This window comes from Schistocerca americana, chromosome 5 (assembly GCF_021461395.2).
Source record: "Schistocerca americana isolate TAMUIC-IGC-003095 chromosome 5, iqSchAmer2.1, whole genome shotgun sequence".
Lineage (NCBI taxonomy): Eukaryota > Metazoa > Arthropoda > Insecta > Orthoptera > Acrididae > Schistocerca > Schistocerca americana.
In genome coordinates this window covers 678,389,147-678,414,296 of record NC_060123.1, presented here as the reverse complement: position 1 = coordinate 678,414,296, position 25,150 = coordinate 678,389,147, and the positions used below count along the sequence as shown (strand labels likewise).

Below are 25,150 nucleotides of genomic sequence, written 5' to 3'. Positions count from 1 at the left end.
TTCAAAATCACCAACAGACAATGTTAGTGATAGACCAATAGATCATGAAGATCCTGAGTACATGCCATCTGCAGCCACTGTTGCAGGCAGAATTGTACAACCGTGTAAGAGATCCAAATCTTTCAAAGAGGGAAGCAGAGTTACTTGGGACTCATCTTCAAGAAAAGAACCTGTTACAACCAAACACTAGTATTTCATTCTGTACACGACAGCTTGGTCTATCCACTCTCTTTCTCAATGACACAGGTCGCGGTATATTGTAATGACATAAATGGGCTGCTTACAAAATTCGGGATGATTCACAATCCAGAAGTAGTAAAGGAATTTAAAGATTCCTCAAAGAGTAGTCTCAAAGCTGTTCTCTTATGTAATGGGAACAAGATACCTATGATACCAGTGGCCCATTCCCTTCAATTAAAGGATCAATGTTCGGGGACTACTACTGGGAATGCATACTGGTTACACAAAATTTTGCTGTTTCTTGTGTCACTGGCATACCCATGAACTCTTTGTGGGAGTGACAAACATGGTGAGCGATTTCCCCAAGATATTAATGCTAGACAAGAAGTTTCATCATCATCCATCCATCCACCCACCCACCCACCCACAGATGGAAAGCATCCAGGAACAGTTTCTAACCTGTAAGTATATTTGAAGCTTTATTCAGCTTTCTCATACTATTTTCATTTTGTAAAACAAACAATTACTTTTGATATCAATATAATGGAAGGAAACATTCCACGTGGGAAAAATTATATATAAAAACAAAGATGAGGTGACTTACCGAACAAAAGCGCTGGCAGGTCGATAGACACACACAAACACAAACATACACACAAAATTCAAGCTTTCGCAACAAACTGTTGCCTCATCAGGAAAGAGGGAAGGAGAGGGGAAGACGAAAGGAAGTGGGTTTTAAGGGAGAGGGTAAGGAGTCATTCCAATCCCGGGAGCGGAAAGACTTACCTTAGGGGGAAAAAAGGACATGTATACACTCGCACACACGCACATATCCATCCACACATACAGACACAAGCAGACATATTTAAAGACAAAGAGTTTGTCTTTGTCTTTAAATATGTCTGCTTGTGTCTGTATGTGTGGATGGATATGTGCGTGTGTGCGAGTGTATACCTGTCCTTTTTTCCCCCTAAGGTAAGTCTTTCCGCTCCCGGGATTGGAATGACTCCTTACCCTCTCCCTTAAAACCCACTTCCTTTCGTCTTCCCCTCTCCTTCCCTCTTTCCTGATGAGGCAACAGTTTGTTGCGAAAGCTTGAATTTTGTGTGTATGTTTGTGTTTGTGTGTGTCTATCGACCTGCCAGCGCTTTTGTTCGGTAAGTCACCTCATCTTTGTTTTTATATATAAACAATTACTTTTATTAGATGATCTGAATATTAATCAACTACATATTCCTCCTGTACTATTAACGAGTCGTTTCAAAGTTTCTCGAAATAGATGTGTGTGGCGTATCTTCTCCAGAAAAATTGGTACATGGTGGAACATTTCTGATTAGATTTTAGAAATTGTGATTTAGTACAGAATAAAGTGAGACACTAAGTTCAAATTTGTTGTCTTGTGTTATCTAATTAGCCTCCTTATTTTAAAGTGATAATTAGGGTGATCTACATTTGATCATTGTTTTAAGGGAAATTTATCTGCAGTGTATTGCAATTGGACAACTACATCACCTTTCCTTGGAATGGGTGACAGTGGAGACATACTTTGTTTTTCATTGCGAGAGCACATAATGAAAAAGATCCACTTTAGGAGAAAATGACGACACGTGTGAATACTGAACAGTACAGTTGGTATGACTGGAAAAGATTACACAAATCTGAACATTTTTCTTTGACTATCTTCCGTTTTCGATTTCTGCCACCTGAAGTGACATATCAGTATTGGCTCATTCAAAGCAATATCAAATGTTGCAACAAGTGGGACTGAACATGAACATCTCTATAATCCATTTTGCAAGTCCTTGTTACTTCCATGTGTTATTTGTACCATTTTGCATCCATGCGGATCAACCACACTTGATCTAAATAGGGCCAATCCATCCAACTGGTCCAAGAAAAAAAATAATTGGTTGCTTGACCATCTCAGAAAAAATTTATATTTGCTGGGTGAATTCCCCAAAGTTTAGTAGTCACAAAAATATTTTTGTTTTAAATTTATTTTTTTTTAAATGGCAGCCATATTAGTTCCAGGCCGCATGCAATGTCCTATGCCTTTCAGGTAAAATGCATTTATTTCAACATACTCTGCACTACAAATTAACATCATTATGATGCATTCTTTAATATAGTTTTAATAGTTCAAATTTATCAGCCACAAATTAAAAAAAAAACTCAATATTTGAATGGTAGTTTTCCAAAGAAAGATTAATTTCTCAGCTTTAATATTTTTTCTGCTATTACACTATATAGTATAGTTACTTTTTATACAGTATCAATGGTGAGCAGCTACACTTAAAAATACACTATTTTAAAAAGTGGATTTTTAATTTTTCCATTTTGTGGCCCGCAATATCTTTGTTGGGGGACCAGATAAAAATCTGAAAATTTCACAGTTAATAGACCTTTATAATATCAAATTTCAACTTTGAGATTCAATTACAAACACGAGTCAAAAATATGTTTTTTAACATCTGCGATATCAAGGCTTATGGAATAAAATATATCAGTTACAGTATATAATTTAATCATATCTAGGATTACTTACTATTTTTATTGAAAATAAGCCTACTAATTAAGTTATATTGTTCTCCTGTTATTGGTTTTTAGTACATTGCCCATTGAACATTTGAGGATTTTGTTCACTCAGTTTGGGTGTTAGATTATAAGTTTGCCCAGTCACAGTTGTAAATTCCATGGGAGACAGCTTCCTCCGTACACTTTTAAAGTGGCATCCAAACTTGATCCTTCTCAATTTTTTAAAAGATGTCCTTGGTCGTAGAGGGTGAATAAAATACAACATGTACATCTTTGTTCTGACAGTCAATATTATCAACTTCGCCAATCCACCACTGTTCATCGTAAGCACAAGCCACTATGTCTTTATTTTGAAGAACCAATTGTACAAGTTTTCCACACTGATGAAGTTCACTATCAGGTGAAGTTGATTTGATCTTACACTTCAGTAAGTTGTGTGAATGGGGTACAAAACAATGAAAAGATCGAGTGCCTTTAATATTCCGACAAGTGTTGTACCTTTCCTTCAAGACACTGTCATAGACTTCTTGTATTTCCTCACATTGTTCAAAAACACAGGTAATTCCTTTGATATGTTTTTTACAGAATTCAAACATTTCTTGAGGTGTTACGTTATGATTGTCATCGGTCTGCTGCAGACTTGCTTTTGTGGCAGCTTGCTTGAAAAAGGCACAATGAGCCGGAGCAGTGTCACGGTGTAGCACCCAACTGCTGTCTTACCAAAATGCAGACCTTTTCTTCTGCACCTTTACGCACAAACGCTCAAGGACAGGTTAATTGTCTGTCCTCCAAGGGTAAATTCATAATGCACAGTACCAGTAGAATAAAAATCACCAACATTGTCTTCACCTTCGACAGACTTTGCCGCGGACACTCAATGCATGTTCAGATCTTCAGTTAAAATTGACTGTACTGCATAGAAACTTAATTTAAGTTCATCATCAATGTCCCTAATTGTAAGTCTATGATCAGAGTGCACTAAGTCGTGAACTTTCACAACATTTTCATTCGTTTTTTAGGTGGAACTGTGGTTCATCTTCAAATGATTTGTGGCCATTTTTAAATTTGTTGAACCTGACAAAAACATTTGACTGGTTCATACAATTATCTCCAAAAGCTGTTTTTAATAGTTCATAAGTGTCCGAAGCTGATTTCCCTACTTTAAAACAAAATTTCACACAAACTCATTGCTCCATTTTGATGTCCGTTTTCATACAGAATCCGGCAACAAGCCCTAACAGACCTACACTCAACCAGCTGCCACAACAAACTGAATAAAGGAAACAGTTTCCTGTCAGAGGACGTTCAAGGACAAGTCAATGACTCATTCTCCACCCTCCGTGTACCTGCCCACCAAACCAATAAGCAATAGCAGATCCAATCTTAAAACTTTCCAATCACACCTCGTTAGGGCATTTGATTATTTCAATAGTGTCATATTTTTCACTGTTGCATCCAAGGCTGCCGAGCAAGAACACAAGCTTCTCGAAAACTGATAGTACAGCCACATTCCTGGTGATGTTCAGCTATAGCTGACTTTGTGCTCTGTCCAGTTGTACGTAACATTCACTCTCCAATATGTGAACGCTAAGGGGGTCTCTTGGTTTCACCATCACTAACTATGCTGCATTCACACTGAAGTTTGTAGATGCTTGAAATGTGGAGGGCATACATGGGATCCTTAGTGGGCCAAAACAAATCTCAGATTTTGTGGCCACTCTGGAATATAGGTTTGATTCCTCCGTGACGCAGAACCTTGCCTACACGGTTGCCGACACCTCCCACAGCGAAGAGGCAAGCCCTACTCACGACTTCTAGAATAAATTTGTTCAGGTAAGAGTCTCATGTCGAAAATTCCAGTGCCACCAAAAATATTTTGAGTCCTGACGGTTCACAAAGATCGCTGTTCTATGGGACCTGTTGTCAATGGGGTCAACTTGTCCACATATTACCTGGAAAAATGCCTGGCCCACAAATTACATAGCCTGGTTGGCCACACAAGGTATTTGCTAAGGATTCTATGCATTTCAACCAGCTCACAGCAAGTAATAGCTACGGATCTCACAGTTAGCTTTGATGTAAAATCATTGTTTACCAGCGTGCCTTTAGCTGAAACCATCAACATCCTACAAGAACAAATACTGCCAGACATCTGCGACCTGGTGTGGTTGTGCTCGTCTGCAACATATTTTAGTTGGCAGGGAAAATTTTATGAGCAGATAGATGGAATGGTAATGGCCTCCCCCCTTTCACATGTAGTGGCTGACGTATTCATGAAAGCTTTCAAACAGATCGTGCTAAATTCCATGCCACTGCACCCACACTACTGGCTGTAGTACGAAGACTCCACATTTGTCATATGGTCGACTGGAGAAATAGAACTACACAGGTTTTATGAGCAACTTAACATCTTACACAGAACATACAGTTCAAACAACAAATGGAAAGCGATGAAGCTATTCCTTTTCTTGATGCAAAAGTATTTAGACATCAGATAACCGAAATAAACCAGTATATATGGGAAGACATTCAACAGCGCCCAACAGTTAACCACCCTGAAGAGGACTGCAGCAGGTCAGTCAAAATTTCGGCAATTGCTTTAGTATTTTATGACGATGCAGCCCAATACACAAAATTATTTTATTCAAAATGACACTGGTTGTGGAAGCCTACTTACGTTCACAACAATAAACAGTTCAATGCCCTTAACAGTCTTCCAGAATTATCCTAAATTTCTCTAACTTTTCCAGTGAACTAAATTTTACTGAGAATTCCAGCTCTGCTATCTTGATTTATCAAAGAAAAATTATTGCTGCAGTTTTCAATCCTACTTCTAGTCTACATTAATTGCAGCTGTTGAGAAATCATTCCAAAATCAGATTAAGAAGTTGTCTGTAAATATGGAGTATTGAAGGGGCTCCTGGCTGGACACTATACCATAAATTGCTTTTGAACCTTTCAGAAACCACACTGATGGTGATGGACAACTTTATGGGTTCAAAGATCTACACCAAAAAGCACTTTATCTGGCTTTCCCATTGTATTACAAATCATAGATGAGGCATGTTCTAACTCCCATATATTCAAGGGATGGCTGTACTCTTTAGTGTCATTGCAGCTAAATTCACTGTACTCTCTGTGGTAATCTGTAAAGCATTATCTGTGCTATAGCTTCCAGTGCAGTAACCAGACCTCTGCTCAGATTTGGTCGCTGCACTGCAATGGTACAATTATATCATACAAAAATATAAATAATTTATTTCAATTCTCAGTATAAAAATTACAAAAAGAAAGAATAAATTAAGCAATGGAAATTCCAGATAGGAATATCAACAATGTAGGAAAAGACAGACTGCCACCTGCCGGAGAGGGGGGGTAGGGGGGGGGGGGGGGGGAGATTACTAAAATTGGCTGTCTGGATTAAGGAGACCTAATAAACACATCTCCAGGATGACAGACTAGCAACATTTGAAATCGAACCTCACAAAACTTGTTTGTAATGTGGGAAATACAAAATAATATGAGAAAATATATCATAGTATAACACACACACACACACACACACACACACACACACACACACACACACGTCTGCTTGTGTCTGTTATGTGCAGATGGATATGTGTGTGTGTGTGTCCCTTTTTCCCCCCCAAGGTAAGTCTTTCCGCTCCCGGGATTTGAATGACTCCTTACCCTCTCCCTTAAAACCCACATCCTTTCGTCTTTCCCTCTCCTTCCCTCTTTCCTAATGAAGCAACCTTGGGTTGCGAAAGCTTGAAATTTGTGTGTGTGTTTGTGTTTGTTATACTGAAGAATGTTCATAAACAAAAGAAGTGAAACACATCTAGCAAAAAAAAAAGTAAACTGCCTTTGATTTAGTTGGAACAATGGAAAACGGGAAGAAATGACTGTCTCTTATTTGATGCAGACCACTGAATCAAGATACACATTGCTTTTAAGATGGAAATTCAAACCAACAGCTCCAGTTTGTTGCAAACCATGTGCAGAGATCGAATAACAGGGAATATATAAAATTGAAGAAATTTAAGTTCTATTCCCTCATCTAGAAAAAATATTTTTTTAAGTAATTTTTTTTTTCATGTCTACCTTGAATGTGATAAACTGTGGAGAGAGATGTTTCTTCGAAACACTTAGATGGTATTTTTGATCACATTTCACACATCACAAATTTTTTGTGAGTGGAGATGGAATCCAGCACATATTGAGTTATCCTTCACTTGAATCACACAACTATAGCTAGAAGTATCTCAATTCCAGCCTGAATATTACTTCAATGTACAAGGTGTCAAATGTTCTGCATGTAATTCACTAGCAGAGGAGGAGAAGCAGCTGACACAAAAAGATCATGAAACTCATTTATAGGTCTCTCAGATATAGTGTGTGATTCTATTCACTCTAATATATAGAAGAAATGGAAGTATTTGCCACAGTATCTCCCTGAAGATGGGCACAAATCATTGAAAGGTGAGGAGGAATCCTCTTATTTTCATCAGCCACTCTGCACTGAAGATGATGTTCCTCAACTTTATGGGTTACCAGATGGTCAGCTACAAACTCTACACTATGCTGTGTACCCCACTATGACAGATACAAACCTCACTCTTTTATAAGACAGAATTTTGATGGAGCCATTACTGAAGTTGCCTTGAAAATAAAGGAAACACCTATGGCATACATATATATGCCCAAAGTACACACGGAGAAACATCAGATTGCAACAGTGAAAACTGAATATTTGCTCACATTCAAAAGGGAATACGGCAAACATTACCATGGTCTGTTGAGTGATGGAACTATGCATGAAGCATTGCCTGAAAGACACACTGAAGAGGGCTCTGATGCAGATTAAAATGTTTATGCGGATTCAATTTATTGTTTACAGTATACTGATCAAAACTTCGTTTTACATACGTGAAAATCAAGTAAATGTTTTTAATGCCAGAATGACGTATGCACAATTCTCTCTCTTCCCCCTTCCCCTCAGGGGAGGGTGCACTATTATGACTATCATAGCTGAACATTTATAAGCTTAGTACCAATACAAGACATAAAATGATTCTTTTATCTCCCACACTTGGTTTTATGGCTCTTTAAAACACAGAATCGGTTCTTCAAAAGGTTACTGCAATATTATAAACTGTTTAAAATTTGTCAATGTACAATACTTTCTCACAATAGTTAATCATAATAATCACTGTATTTCACGTCAACAGAATGAAACAGAGCACAGAATATAACAGAACAACTTGAGAGCATAACACTGGAACTACACTGAAATGGCTTGCATTACACGTCCTGGCAGAGTATGCACTGGCACTTCAAATATTGTCATCACAGTACCACTATAATACACTGATCTTACTGTTCTAACACTTTCAAAATGATAGTGTCAGTACATCATCATAGTTTTACTTTCAACTATTTCTCCAGTGTTCCAGCCACTGCAAGATCTTTTCTACATTGTTCTCCATGTCATCAGCACTATTACTTGGCAATGCATGCACAATGTCTTCTTTGTAGGAACCCAATGCTTCATCCAGTATTGTTTGAAATATTTCACACTGTATATTGTCTTCCAGTTTCTTTCCACTGTATCCACTAGAACATGACAAAAAAAGCCATCTTAGCCACAATATGGTTTGAAAACATTGTTAAGTGATACATACCTACAATTAAATACCTTTTGTGTTTGTATATAACTATGATGAAAATTCGAGGACATAATCGCTAATAAAAATTAGGCACACATATAAGTGGCATTAATATGCTACTTAAAGCTCAAAAGTCATAAAAAAAAATAGAGGTTCCCTGGACACAGGACAGAGTCCCTAAGAATCTCAATAACTAATGGTTACTGAAAAACAAGTTTGGCTTAAGATTACTAATGGGCATCCAAAAGCTGCACTACTACAGCATCAGACTTGTGATGAAATCGATCCATTTCTGGCCACTGTCACAGTGTTCACAGATGGCTGTGCAGATGGCTGCATCTAGTGACTGAGGCTGCTGCACCCTTATCTTTCGGACAGTTTATGGGGACACATTCTGGATGCCAACCCTGGCCACTGGCTACCTGTGATTTGCCAAGCTTTTGCTGCTGTCAGTGAACACGTTGCAGTTACTGAGTGACTATATCAAACACTGGTGAGTATGCTTTAGTAAAATGAACACCATGGACCTAATTTCATGTAAGGTGAGACAAGAAGATTTCACTCTATTCCATGAAACCAAATTTAAATTGTTGATTTGACAGAAACATGGTAAGCATTTGACAACAAGAAGAAAATCAAAGATACAGTGGCTCATTATGCACGTAAAAAAAGCGTATTCTTACACTGGACACAAAACTAGGACTTAAAACTTGATAAAGTCTGTAAAGTTGGACAACGTAATACTGCTGCCTGTGAGTGCATGCAGGGATGTGATAGTGACAGGATAGGGCTGTTACGTGCAGCATCGGGAGGCTGTGCTGGGAGGAGGGGAGCAGAGGTGAATAACTGACTAGTAAGACAGATGTGAAAGTTACAGCATCTTGTCAGCAAAGACATTTTATCTTTCAAAATTTCCAAAGATGGCACACTTCCTTACTGATATGAAGCCAAAGTACAGTGCAGTGAGTGCCATGTGCTGTATCATGCTACTAGTGCAAGTGAGTGTTAGTGTGCCAAGTGTGGTGTCACATTGTGTGTGTGCTCGAATCAGTTGCCAACTGTATCAGCATGGGCCTGCTGCTGGAGGCCACCTGTAAGAGGTGAGCGCACAGCACAGTCTGCGCCCCGTCGTCTGCCGATGACCCACTACACACACACACACACACACACACACACACACACACACACACACACACACAGAGCACTGCTGACTGATGGTCTCTCTGTTCTTTCAGTTTGTACCACTCACATCAGTCGTTCTGTTTCTTGTTACATGTGGAGTCGCGAGAGGCTTATTTCTGTTATTGTTCAGAGGTTTATGAAAAACGACGTATTTGTATTACTTTGATTGGATTTGTGTATTACTTGGTTACTAAACGATTGGCGACAAATTTGGAATGATTTCCGTATAGTCTTTATGTGCAGTTTCATCAGGTTTAGTCATTATGGATGCTGTGCTACTGGCCATGATTGAATAGCTTTCTTCAGCAGTGACCACTTTGTCAGCTTCCATTAAAAGACAAGGTACTGTTCTACCAGTTTCTCCATCTACTTTTCCTCCGTATGATGATTCAGTCAAGGATTGGGAAGCTTCCTTTACAAGAACTGGCAGCTCTTACTTTGATCACATGTACAGCTGATTGTCCAACTACCATCGCAAACAAACATCTATCATAGTAGAGCGAGTTGAACCCTACCAATGCCACAAAAAAACCAAACCAGTCACACAGGGCCTGGCTGAACTTCACAGCCTTAGCTGCAAGTGTCGATTAGTTACTGATGCCTGTAATGGCTCTCATGCAGACTATGATGTGCAACACAATTACCAGTTTAGCTCCAGACAAGGAAGTGTGCCAGAAGGGTTTACACTATGAAAAACCTAATTGCAAAGTTTTGCAAACAGAATAATGTTTTGAAGTTTCTTGGCAGTGGGCGACCAAACTGAATCGTGGGGTCATGTGGCAGTCGTGTCACAAGATGTGCCCACTACCACAACAGATAGCTTGCACAAAGAAGCGGTAGTGGTGACAGTAAACATGCAGGCCCAGCGACGGGCAAGGCCAGCCCAAGCATCTGCAACCGCCACAGCACCAGCAACAACGTTCTTCCATTTTCATCTTGTCCTTTCTGTTTTGTCCAGCAGAAACATTTGGCGTGCCCTAGACACTAGGTTACTTGTAATGCCTGTCAGAAGAAAGGCCACATCGCCTTCGTGCCATTTTCCGAACGTTGCTCAGGATATGGATGTGGCCGTGAACTATGTCTCCAATGCTTGTGACTTCTCCCAAGTTGTTTACCAAGTTGCATGTTTTTTACCAAGTGCTCCAGCTACAGACCAACATGGGTGCTCCAGTCCAAGATGAGTGCTGCAGTGACATTATTGAATTTTCAAACCTATGAGAGTTTAGGCTCGCTGTCTTTGATACCGGTCATGCAGAAGCTGATCAGTTATACCAAAAAGAACATTGCACTGTTGGGGCAATTTACGGCATCTGCCTCTTACAAGTCAGTGGTTTGTTCCATTACACTTTTGGTGTAAAGACTATAAAATCATATTTAATCAACATTTGGGAAACAATAACAATGCAACAAATGTTTTTTAATCCTAAATACGAAAGCTTAAAACTTCTTGGCAGAGCCAAGAAATATTAAGTTCTAAAGCACGCTGGGAATTATGCTGCAAGGAAGTTTCCACAACTCAAATATAACGAGTAGATCACATCTAACATTCCTGCAAAGGAACAGAAACTTTATGGTTTTTTTTTGGTGAATCTGAAGATTTGTTGGAGGAAGAATCCGCAAGAGACACTGGCATTTCCGAAGAGGAAATTTTGAAATATATCAACAGCAAACTCTAATCTGTGGAAAACTGGAACACGATAGCCTGGTGGTGTGGTGTAAAACGTAGATACATCTCTTTCCAAACTGGTATGCTTTATACAGGGTGTTTATAACTTAATTATATAAAACTAACTTTTAATAGTGAAAAAGGTAAATAACTTGCAAAAATGTTTGATACAGCACTGACTGCAGTATATCTTCCAAGTTTTATTTACAATGTTCAATGTAGCTACCTTTCGTAGCATGACAAATGTCCCACCTGTAATCAATTTCAAGGCAAATCCTACAAAGCAAATCTTTATGTGTAGATGGTGGCAACTGCTTGTGTTTTCCAACGTTGCAGCTCACTGATGTTTCCCATAAGTGAAAGAATAAACACGCTATCTTTAATTGTCTCAGAACTGTAGTAGTGGATTTGGTTTCAAGAAAGCTAAACAACATTGTGCACACTCTGCACTGTTATACAACTCAATGATGACTGTTGGAGTAAATCATTTGTGCATACCACCTACCTAGCAGGTATGTTGGAAACTAACAGTGTTGGGAAAGGGGGGTGGGGAGAGGGGGAATGACCAAAACTTTAAGATTTACTTCATTCAGTGCTGTATCAAACAATTTTCACAATTAAAGGTTACTTTTGTATAAATAATTTATAAAGATCCTGAACATTATATTTCAGCATCCACTGCACCGTCTGAGAGGAGCTCTGTATTGCCAGACAAATTAGTGCAGACTGACAATATTATCTTCCTGTAGGGTCAAGTGCCCTAGAGGTTCCCGCATAACCATAATGGATTTTGATGAAATATTGCATGAACAACTGCACATATTTCCAACGAACATTGTTAAAGTTTCATGATCAACCAGTATGTAGAATTGAATACATACCGATTTAATTCTGGTTTAAGGTATAGCATACTTAGTATTAGCAAAGTTTACTGCTAATGTGGAACATAAGTGTACACATGAAAAATCGTATAAATGTGTTGGTATGGTCCATAGTGGCTAAACCACTGTTGGTTTGGTTTTAAATAAGAAAACAAGCATTCCCATCACCATAGGGACCTGCCCGATAGTTGTGCAACAGCAGCCATGGGCTACTTTTTTTTTACCACAGGTTCTCACGGAATATGGGCTGATTTTCAGTGCACTTCCACCTTGTCGTTCTTCTTTAGGGCCTTGTATGCTTGCACGGCAAAACCAAATATAGTTTTTCAGGTGATCTAGAACATAATCTTTCTAATAAAAACCGTTTAAAATAGTTTGCAGAAAAGTCTTTTTGTAAAAGTGAGCCAAATCAAACATTTTTGAAGAGAATAAAAACAGCTATTTGACTCTGTATTGCTGCCTTAACAGATATATGACATGTTAAAAATGGTTCTAAGCACTATGGGACTTAACATCTGAGGTCATCAGCCCCCAGATTTAGAATTAATTAAGCCTAACTAACCTAAGGTCATCACACACATCAACGCCCGAGGCAGGATTCGAACCTGTGACCGCAGCAGCAGCGCGGTTCCGGACTGAGGCGCTGGGCCACAGCAGCCGGCACATGTTAATGACCTAATAACTTTTAGTACTGTACTTGATGACAGAAAGGCAAAATCTAGATAGTACAGAAGACAAATACAGTAATATAGTCACATGGCGGTTTATTCTCTTAAAAAATATTGCCTGACTGTGGGTCAACATCATCGACGACATTTCTGGCCTCTTTAGAAAAATCATCAATTTAGCCCTGAATTTGTAAACCCTTGGCAAGCAGTAGGAGAATGAAATTTTATATGCAAAAACTTTGTACTGATAAGTTACTACATGCCAAGTATCGAGGGCATCTCGCAATTACTTCGAGACATATAAAACGTTGAATTTCACTTTTTTTTTCGAACATCTATGTTTTGGTCAACTTTACTTCAAATTATCCACATGCAAATTGCTCAGGACACCTTTTTTTATTATTTTGCTGAAGAGTGCAAAAAGTTGTACAAATAAGGGGAACAAAAAAAGAAAGAAGAAATGAAAGACAGCGAAAGACTGTTCTGATATTGACTGAATGTGCAAAACACATTTCCAACAACATCCTAGACATGTTCCCAAAGGGAGGGCAAAAAGGATAGCAAGAGGATAGACATGCAGCACAGAAGGGAAAAGATGCTGCAAAGGCTGGGGCCCTGTGGTAACCAAGCGCAAACCCACGAGCAGCTAGCTCCCTGGGGGCTTCGCAAAATGTATTTCAGTAATTGTGGTGTAGTCAATAGGCATAGTGCTGGCACTTGCTATTGACACCTCAAAGATGATCTTCACTCTCAGAGCGTCACTGGCCACATCAATGAGGCGAAAGTAGCAAGACATGCCCACAGAAGTGGGCCTGTCTTCAAACAGACCAACACATGGACATTTGGATAGTTCTATGCCAGACCACAATCCAGTTAATGCCTAGTCCACAGTTAGCAGACGAGTACCCTGTCTGGCAAAAACCAAGTTAAAGACAAACAGTTAGTCTCTTCAAGTTAATCAGCAAATCCTTGCTTGTGTCTGTGAACTTCGCCTTTGAACAGTGCTATGAGAAAGAGTTTCTACTGAACAGTACTTCAAGTTGTATTCCCAACAACAGCCTACATCACAAGTGTTAGACTGGTTATATCAATATCTATAAATGTACTTACACTCTGACCCATAGTCACGGCAAAGAAAAAGTTTTATAACCAGGTTGTATACACAGACATGAAAAAAAAAAAGAATGTCCCAGATTTCCTGGTTTAAAATGCACATTTATCCTGCATATTTTTATATTATGATACCCTGCAAATTTTCATCTTATGAAAGTATAAATTCAAATTCCACCAAACATAGCATGTTAGTTTCCGAAGCACTGAAATCAAGACTGCAATACACTTTTTTATGCCAATCATAGCTCACAAAACATCATATCACCCTCCAATGACAGCAGATATTCAGAACTTAGGACACGTGATGTAGTTAGCCAATAGCAACATCATTGTTATGTAGCATAAACATAAAAATAGGAAAGTTAATAGTTTGAATTAATGTACACAGGGAATCCACAAGAAAAGCTAAGCTTTCACGTATAATATTGGTCTTTTTTGCACGTGTTATACTTTAAGATACCTCACACAAATGTGCCAGTAAAATTTCAAATGATGACATTGATGTCTGGTCTTCTGAGCTCGAAATTTTTCTAAGTGGCTCGTCCTCAAAGCGTTAAGTTTTAAATTAGAGTCAAATGCTTTGTGATTTAAGAAATTCACTGTCCATTCTCACAATAACATAATTTAATCTTGCATAAAAGTAAATTTACTTTGAAAGTAATGCTTTTCAAAGCACCATTCGCAATATTTTCCTGCAAACTGTTAAGAAATAGCTTCATTTCAGCAGTTGCTAGAGTGTACCAGAAAACAGGCGTTACTGCGCATGGGCAGCTACAATGATAGAGGAAGCCCGTACGTTCATACACATATAGCATTAAGAGATCTTACATTACATCATAAAAGAAATAGGATAGTAAAGGAAACTCTAAGGACATTAGAATTTTGTAAACCATTTTAAAATGCATAATTCAGCTTAAAGTGCACATTCATATGTCCAGATTCACAATGAATTAGGCTGCAACCTGATATTTAGCTTCTCAGTGCAATTTTGAGATGCATATTTTCTTGGAGTACCAGTACTGTATTATCTCATGTTTGGTTCTTTAATATGGCATAATGCCACATACGCCAGAAGATGAAAATGTGCACTTGAAATTCTGTGTACAGTTTAAACTAGCCAACAATGAGAAATGAAACAGTTTCTGATAAACTGACAGCCTCTGCAGAAAAGATGAACAAAAGTGACATTTATTTAGAAAACTGACAAAAAAACTATTATTCTGCACGGCGATCAACGCTCGACTGCCAAAAACGTGTAAATAAAATAAAATCAGAAAACTGAAATATTTTAGCCTTCCATAATTATACAAATGTATTTAAATTTCCTTGATAGCTCCTGGCAACAGGAATCCATTTTGTTTTCATTTGACATGAGAACTGTGAACAAATAAGAAACAGCAAAATCACTGAACATAAACATCGGTCATGTGGAGACTACCAACACCCCACTAATCTGCACACATGCGAATCTGGCTACTTGGACATGCCAGAAAAAAATTTCTGTATCACATCTGGATGCTTGTTGCTACTGCTGATACAGCTAACAGCCACACTCAAAGTAGCCAGGATCGGGAGAAGGTACTGGTCACATGCAACTCACAGGGTGTATACGTGGACAAGGAAAAAAAAATTCCCGTAATTTTCCCGGATCTCCCGGTTAAAAATACATTTTCTCTCGGGTGAAAATACACTTTTTCCGTGTTAAGTGACAGTATACTTTCCCTCGGAACTGTAAAACTTATCCTTTGAAGGAATATGGTTTTATACAGCAACGTACAATTTCCCAGCACTTTAGAAAACGAAACTCAGGGGGGAAAAGCACGTTTTGGAAAGATCTTTGACGTGCACCAACATGTACGCTGAATATTTTCGTATTACGAAAGTATAAACTCGAATTCCACCAACAGGAAAAGTTAATGGTTTAAATTAACATACATAGTGTCGTTAGAAGAAAAGCAAAGCTTTCGCATATAATATTTGTCTCTAAGATTAATAAGCTACAAGAGAAGCTAAGCTTTCACATATAATATTGATCTGTTTAGCGCGTGTTACACTTTAAGATACATCACACAAATACGCCAGTAAAATTTTTGATACCGACATAAATCTCTGATCTTCTGGGCTTGAAATTCTTCTAAATGGCTCGTCATCAAAGAGCTGATTTTTAAAAGAGAGCAAACTCTCTGTGATTTAAGAAATTCATCGTACTCTCTCGCACATCGTTCATCTTGCGTAAAAGGAAATTTACTTTGAAAATAACGCTTTTAGGACAACAATTTGCAATATTTTCCCGAGACCTGTTAGAAATAGATTCATTTCAGCAGTTGCCAGATAAGAGGTGTCATCGAGCGTCCGCAGCTACGGTGACATAGGAAGCCCACATGTTCGTACGTGTAAAACATTAAAAAATCTTAAATTATCTCATAAAAGAAATACGACATCAGAGGATACTCAAAGAGCATCGGAATTTCATGAACCATACTAAAATGCGTAGTTCGCCTTGCAGTGCCCATTCGTATGTCCAGATTCCTAACGACGTAGGCCTTGACCTGATATGAAGCTTTCAATGTAGTTTTCGGGACGTCAATTTTCTTGGAGTACCGGTACTGTATTATCTCATGTTTTGTTCTTTATTATGGCATAATGCCATATGTGCTAGAAGATGAAAACCTGCACTTGAAACGCAGCGAACAGATGAAATTAGTCAATAGTGTGGAATTAAACACTTCATTTCAAATAAATAGACTGCCTCAGCAGGAAAGCTTAATAAAAGCCAAATTTCTTTAGCAAACCGACAAAACTAACTTTATTGTTGTGCAAGGCCATTAATGCTTGACTGTCAGAAAGGTGGAAATAAAATAAAATCTGAAACTAGTAACATATTTTAGCCTTCCGTAATTATGTGAATGTATTTTATTTCGCTTGATAGCTCCCAGCCACAGAAATCCGTCTTGTTTTCATTTGACGTGAGATGAGTAAACAAAGAGGAAACACAAAAATCACTAAATGTAAACACGGGTCACTTGGAGACTCGGTTCAGATACCCCGGTTTGCCGTCACCCCCCACTAGATCCAGACCTGCTGCACACGCGTGAATCAGGCGGCTTGGGCGCGCCAGTAAAATTTTTCCGGGTACCATGTGGCTGGTTGTTGCTACTGCTACTTACTCAGCCAACGGCCACATTTCTGTAGCCAGAAGAGGGATAAGATACTACTCCTACATGGCTCAACTGCGCGTGTGCATGAGCCCACTCGTAACTGATTAAATGAGTTTAATGTAAACAGTTACGTCGGCTCACTCATCGGAGGCAATTTGTTGTTATGAAGCATTGCATAGTCTTCCGAAAGCCTTTAACACATTTTTCTGTTCACAGACGCTTGTATGGGCACGGTGTTGTTATATATGGCGCATTTCCTTTGCAATTTAAGTTTTATTTTCGTTTTTTTCTCTCGTTCATGTTTTAATGCTGCAGTAGTGGGACACAGTAACATCCTTTGTTACAGTATCGGTTCTTACCAGTCAAAACTACAAAAATTTAACTGAAAACTAAAACAATGAAAAATTCCCGGAATTCTAAAAAATTCCCGGGCTTTTCCCGGATCTCCCGGGTCGTATACACCCTGAATTCAACTCTGCACACACACATAAGCCTGCTGTCAACTGCTCAAATGAACTTAATGTAAACACTTGTGATGTCACACTCGTTGGAAGCAGTTTGTTGTTATGAAGTATTCCACTGTCTTTGTCCTAAAGCCTTTGACACATTTTGCTGTTGGCAAATACTTGTATGTGCACTGTGTTTTGTTGTTGTAAATGGCAAATTTCCTTTGTAACTTCAGTTTTTCTAGTTTTAAGTTTTATTGTTGTGACACAGTTCTGCAGTAGCAGGATACAAAAAAATTCTTGGTTAGAATGTCAGTTCTTATACCAGCCAAATTACAAAAATGTAACTGAAGATTCAAAAAATGAAAAATTCCTGGATTTTTCCCAGTTTTCTCTCAGATGAAACAATTCCTGAGTTTTCCTGGTTGTCTCTGAGTGTATACACCCAGACAACAAAAGGTAAGTGTTCATTTTAACTGTACATATATTTCAATTCTTACATTTTATGCGTGCAATGATCATATCATTTACCACCTGTTTGGAATTCATTTGTGACAATCCGTCACAACAATAATTGACAGTACGTTATTACTTGCCAACCATATCAGTAATGTGGCAAGCCATGTGATATTACAATATAGTTATCTAAATTATGAATCCTGTGCATAAAATGTTAAACATTTGGCATAAAATTTCATCTCGTCAAATTGATTTCTACGTAAATAATGAACAAATACACTTTGTGCCACTCTTATGAAAATAGGGGAAATAATAATGAATGTTTAAATTTAATGTATCACTGAAAATGTCGAGCCTTGATTCAATCAAATGAGTGCAGAGTTCAGAAGCTGACAATTCGGGCCAGGTACTTCAGAAGCTGACAATTCGGGCCAGGTACAAGTCTTTTTGCCACAGCAGTAGCAGATTAAATTGCTTTACTAAACTGCAGATGCAGATAAGAGTTCTGCAGATAGCATTTTTCTTGCCCACACAGACCTCTACTTTTGACTATAGTAAAGTCGGCGAAAGATGATCGGCTGATGCAGTGGACATGGCAAGGCCGCTTTGGGCGTCTACTTCCACCAATCATGTAACACGATAAGACAAGCAAACTGACCTCAAAGAATTTTTTAGCTGTTTGTCTGTGCTTTTTGAAAGGATTACAACAAATTCTTTGATGACTTTCAAAAACTTTTAAGTAACAGTATCTGTGATGTCCACATATTGCAGCACTTTCTTGATCTTCTGGAAAGCTTACACTGGATCGCAGCAATATCGAATCTCCCTGGTCTTTGCTCAGCTCTTCGATTTTTTGTAGTGTTTTTACTAAGGTACAGATTGTCAAATGACATGGTGTTTTTAGCAATTTTCCAACATTGCATGAATTCACATTTTCCATCGCAGCTAACTGAGCACTAATTCACTTAAAACATACTTCACACAAGCGGAATGATAGGGTCGCACATCAAGAAGGTTTCAAACATGCTGCTGCTGCCTACGAACACTTTTTTATCACTGTGAGCAGGTGATTGGCTGAACACACAAATCACACATGTTATAGTCTTTAAAAAATTATTGAATTAGTCAAATGAAAGGAAATACATTTTCACACAAAGTTAACTTGCCTGCCTAGAATGCATTATACTTAAATGTGCTAATTTGATACCCTTGCAGCTGAGGCAGTGAGTGGATGAACTTACTTTAAACGACCCTTTTCTATCACAACAAAAAGGATTTTGATTCCCAGCAAGTTGGAGAAATGTGATATAAGCATTTTTCCACATTCATAATTTTTCTGAAATTGAAGACTGACATACATTAACATTTTTTTAAATTTTTCTTTGTGCTTTACTGCTTCAATAACTGAACCAAAAGCTTCATAAATATCTATATAAATGCCCGTAACTCAGATAAGTACCATTTTGCATTGACATTCTTGCAGAACTCAGTTATCAGAATACCATTACATGTAAAATTTGATATAAAATAAAGTTGTAGTCTGAGACCTAAAAGGTTTTGCAGAGGTTCCTATGATATAAGTATCAGCAAATGTGCAAAGTTTTGTGAAAATCTAAAACAGAGGGCAACAAATCCTTGAATTATTGTGTTTTGATGTTTAATGCCCCTGACTTAGCTATAACTGGTGAAAATGAAATTTAGGTGAGTATATTATGTAATCAGGTGAATGGATGGTAAATGGACAGAGGAAACTCTTTACTCAATTTCAAAAGATGAAAAGATCATGATGATGACCTAATGGAAGGTACGTACATGACAACAGAGAACAGGTGGGTAGAGATGAATCCATTAATGCTGCCAGCAGTAGATGTGAAATACCCAATTAAAATTAATTTGTGAGTTTCTAGTTGCAGTTACACGCCATACCTTTCAAAGATACTCTTCTTCACTGTAGTGTGTAGTAATCTCAATGGCTTAAGAGATTATTCTGCTTTTCATGAGTCATCATTGACCACTACTCAGCATTTATATATAGAAATCATGACATAAAAAAGAGAACTAACTTTCTTTCTGCTGCATACTTACCGCTGGACCAAACGATCATATAGAACAGTGTTGTCTGTTCTCAATACAAATACTATGTCAAACCATCTTTCTGGGAAGAAATCACAACTATGATAGTCCACAATTTTTCCACCTTCTGCCATTTTATCTTCCATTTCATCCAGCACCTAATAAAGAAATAAAGATGTTACTTATCAATTTAGAAGTTCACAGAAGAAGGGGAAAAAAAAAAAAAAAAAAAAAAAAAAAAAGACAAAAGTAGTATGATGAATTAGAGGTACAAAATTTTTAGTAATACGTGTCTGCTCTATTATACAGTTGGTAACACATGGTGTTCCCGAAGTTCACCGTTACGGTGCATTTACACCTGTGTGCCTCTGCCTCATTGCCTTTCGCCTATGTTTGCCTAATGTACAGGAAGAAGCACATACGTTTGTGCACCCCTCTTTTTCGACCAGTGTGCACACATGATCCATTTAGGCCTAGACAAAACTACATACAATGTTCCAGTGATCAAGATGTATGCTCTGCCAACAGCGACTGTCACTGCAGCCGGTAATTTCGAAACAAAGACAAAATCGTAGAAAGAAGCTCACATACTGAGATAGTTAACACCTTTTGCATAATCCAAATGTGAGTGTGGTGGAAGATGTTTAATAACTGTACTCATTATTTTGAAGTAATAAATCATCTTGTTGGGCCATGGATAGTAAAGGAAAATACAAAATACAGAAGTGCTATACCAGTGGGGACATGTTTAACTTTATTCAAACTCGCACAGAAGGCTCGCGACTGTTATCTGAATACTGAGCAGTTCTTTTGTAATCGTTAGTATGAAACCCATATTGCGTGTGCACTGAGCATATGTAGGTAATTCATGAGTGGAGACGATATAAGTCTTGTCTAGTGTTTTACACCAAATCTTAATTTGAGATACATAGTATGTTGTGATCTCGTGCTCTTTGACAGTCAATCAGTGAACAGTGGGTAGTGTTAGTGCCTGCATGACACTTGCAGGGTCAACACGCAGCACTATACATGGGGAGAACTGTGAAACATGCACTGTTTTTTATGATGCAGCCGAAGGCAAAACTCCAAAGGCCAAGAGAATGTACCATGAATGTTTCCCTGCATACAGATGTCCACATTGTCAGACATTTACTGCAGACCATGCTAGACTTGGAAATACCAGCACAGTGATGGTAGGCAGAGCTGATGCAGGCAGACTAAGGACAGTGCATACACATAATATTGAGGTAGAAGTACTGTTACACTTTGAGAACAATCCAGCGGCAAGTGCACGAAGAATTGCTGCTGTGCTTGGTATTCAGCATAGCTCAATATGGGATGTGTTGTGTGAACAGCTGCTTCATCCTTATCGTCTACAAACCCATGTATTGCAGTTGTGCAACGTCATCAGAGACGTTCTGCAGTAAATATGTGGGGTGGTATCATGGGCGACTACTTATTTGGGCCTTACATGTTAACTGGTCAGCTCAGGTTGGCAAGGTATAAGAGTGTTGTTTGAAGCTCACAGGCCGACGTTATAGGATGTGGTTTCAGCATGATGGGGGGCCAGTGCACTTCGCAGAACCAGTCTAAGCAGTAATAAGCAGAACTTCTGGCAATCAGTGGATCGGCTGGGGAGAACATGCAAAATGACCTGCAAGACCCCCATTAGATTTCTTTCTCTGAAAGACGAAGTGTATTCTACCCCTGTTGACCTGGAAGCACATTTGGTTTGAAGAATTCTTACAGCAGCCACACAAATACAGATCATATAAACAGGGGGCCCCTCACCTCAAAATTGGCTCTGCACTGGGGTTAATGGTACTCACTTTGAACACATATTGTAACACATTAGTCACAAAAAATACATAAATAAAATATAAATAAAAAAACCAGTTTTAGTCTCAATCTAACTCAATAACCACCAGCATACTCAGTATTCCAGCAATATTTCAAACATGTGGTTGCTTTACAAAACATATTTGTTTTTATCACTATCATCATCCCTGTTCGGGCACTAAATTTTTGAACATCCCGTATAAGATCCAATGGCAGCAAAAAAGACGAACTCTGCTGAGGACGTTGACATACAAACTGGTACCAGCGACAACAATTTGTTGCTGTGTTACCCCCACTTATAACCAAAATCTACTATAGATCCATCAAACAAAAAAAAACTGTTCACTGCTTAGAAGTAAGCATAGCTCACACCCATCTACAATAAGGGTAGCATAAGTGACACACAAAACTACTGTTCAATATCCTTGATATCCATTTGTTGTAGAATCTCAGAACACAGTCTCAACTGAAATGTAATCAGGTACCTCAAACATAAAGACCTCCATCTCAAACAGAATGGATTCTGAAAACATCAGTCATGCAAAACTGAACTACTTTTCTCACATCACATCCTGAAAGCGGCGGAGCAAGGCACTCAGGTAGACGTTTAGTTTTATTTTATTTTATTTTGCTTCCTAAAAGCATTTGCCTCGGTACTATACTTATCAAAAGTACGATCACATGGAGCATCCAGTGAACTTTGCGACTGGACTGAGAATTTCCTGCTAGGGAGGACATATGTTGTCTCGAATGTAGTAATTGACACAAGAAGGAGGAGACTTCAAGTGCGACCCTGGCAAGATGGGATCCTTGCTTTTCAAGTTGTATATTAATGAAGTTTCAGAAATTATCATCACTAGCAATGTCAGAATTATCAAAGATGATGCAGTCATCTATTATGAAGCTGGAAATAACTGCAAAAAAATACTTCAAATTGGTGCAAAGATTGGAAACTTACTTTAAAAGCACAGAAATGTAAAACTGTACATTTCACAAATGGGAAAAACATAGTAACTGATGGATACAGAATCAATGAATCTGTTAACTCTCACAAATACTTAGGATATGAAGTGGAACAATCACAGTCAGTCATATGTAAAGCCCTGAAAGACTTCAGTCCATTGGTAGAATATTAGGAGAAATGCAATTAATCTACAAATAACACTGCTTACAATATACTCATACAATCTATCCTTGAATACTGTTAAAGTGTGAGGGAACCATACCAAATAGGACGAACAGGGGATATCGATGTATACGAAGTAGGGCTGCATCAATGGTCATATGTTTGTTTGACCCATGGGAGAATGCCACAGAGAGGCTGAGAAACCTGTACTAGCAATCACTTTGAGGACGGAGACTATACGATGAAAATCTGCTACGAATGTATAAAGAACTAACTTCAAGTCGTGAATCATGGACAACAAATATAGCTCTCACAGGGATCGCGAAGACAAGATTTGACTAATTACAGTACAATGAAAGATACCTTTTGCATTGCACTTCCCAGTGTTTGCAGAGTATGGGTGTAGATGCAACTGGTGCTAGACTGTTGACAATAACATAATACAGGCACCTATGTATTCTGACACTAGACCTATCAAGGGAAATTCTGTTGTAACTGTAGAGCAATTATAATATGCTAATGCATTCCTGTATAGCTTTATATACACACCAACATATTCGCTGATCATAAATCTTCATAGTCAGATAATGAATACCTAGGTATCCATTTATTAATTCAAGCATGTTGTCAAAACTTACTCTAGGTAGCGTGTTACAAGACATGTTCTTCAATGTGCAATAACCCAAACTGGTGTAAACATGATACAAAAATAGCTGACAGTGACAACCGAAACCGATAATATGCGAAATCTGACAGTAAATTACAAAACAAAAAATTTCATAGCGAGCCAAATAAACCGAACTCCACGCAGCGACATCATAAAATGCTTTCCAAAGATTTGTTCGTTAATTGCTTTTTTCAATAACAACCAAAACACAAACTAAAGTTAAATTGCATTGTTCAACTCACTTCACGTTGTTTTTTCGCTTTTGAAACTCACCCTCTCTTCATCGAGTATTGGACATCCATATACTTCGTCAAAACCATCAAAGCATTCAAATTCCTTCGCAATATTACCTACGTCCAACCATTCAAAACCAGTGCGTTCCTGCAATTGTTGGCAAAGTGTTGACTTTCCAACACCAGGAGTCCCTGTTAAAAACAAAACAAACTGTGTAGTTTCCTAAAAGAGGTCAGTTTTGCTAATATAAGAAAACAGTGACACATACCAGTGACAAGTATATTAGGCATAGCTCTCTTTTCATTAGCCATAGTAATTATCTTTTCGAAGATTTATTGCTATTTCCCTCCAGAACACAAATGCGTCCACATAGAGACACATGTACTAAAACTACATAAAAACAAATCCTCTGTTACGTCACGCAACACGTGCGTGAAACCAATGCAAAGATAGTATAATTAATATACAGATTACTAGAGATAGTGATTGTTCCATGCATAAGGACTTTTTCCTAGCCATTTTGTTATGGTAGCCTCATTGAAAATATTAATTGAGTATCTAGACGCTAGTGCAGATTACGAAGACGCGGAAATACGTAGTCGTTATTTTCAATGGAAATTTACCACCCAACGGTCTGTCTGCATGAATGTCTGCTCAAGCCGCTACGTGTCGTGTGTAAACCTGGAATTGGTTGGTTGAGAAAAATCGCTAAAATCTGTGAGTATCAACGGTATTTGGGCAGATAAATCGGGGCGTGTGAACAGAAAAGGCCGCAAACCTGAAGCACGAAACGTGCCTCTCATATGTAAGCTAATTGTGCGCCGTCGATTTTAAAGTGGCAAATACACGTCAGTGGTCTAGAAAGTTAATATGCTGAAATGTTTTGGAGTCATACATGTTTTCGGAACATTAAGAGCAAGGAATACAGCGATCGACGTAAGAAGGCAGCTACTTAAGTTTTTTAACAGAGGAAATACGAGTGGTGCACACTACGCCAAACAGGAAATCGCTAATAATAAGAATAAAATTTGTTGCGGACAGTTTAGTGCAAAGGGCTAAGCACAATAACGAAATCATAATACAGTACGTGATTCCTAACAAGGCCCAATTAGAGTTGAACTGTAGAATGTACTATCACAATACTAGAACTTCCCAGATATTCTATGAGACTCGAAATCAGGACCTTTACCTTTCGTGAGCAAGTGCTCTACCAACTAAGCTACCCAAGCATGACTCACGCCCTGTCCTCAC

The 25,150-nt window shown here is 38.3% G+C and overlaps 1 protein-coding gene across 1 annotated transcript; it reads right to left on the bottom strand.

Annotated features, from left to right (window-relative positions):
- Positions 1 to 7,587: 7,587 nt before the first annotated feature.
- On the bottom strand, positions 7,588 to 24,336 carry LOC124615734 (adenylate kinase isoenzyme 6). The gene is made up of 4 exons (XM_047143809.1): positions 24,168 to 24,336; positions 23,939 to 24,090; positions 20,046 to 20,191; positions 7,588 to 8,334 (listed from the first exon to the last, which is right to left on the bottom strand). The coding sequence occupies exons 1-4, from the start codon at positions 24,208 to 24,210 to the stop codon at positions 8,151 to 8,153; spliced, it is 525 nt and encodes a 174-aa protein (XP_046999765.1). The 5' UTR covers positions 24,211 to 24,336; the 3' UTR covers positions 7,588 to 8,150.
- Between the last annotated feature and the right edge of the window lie 814 nt (positions 24,337 to 25,150).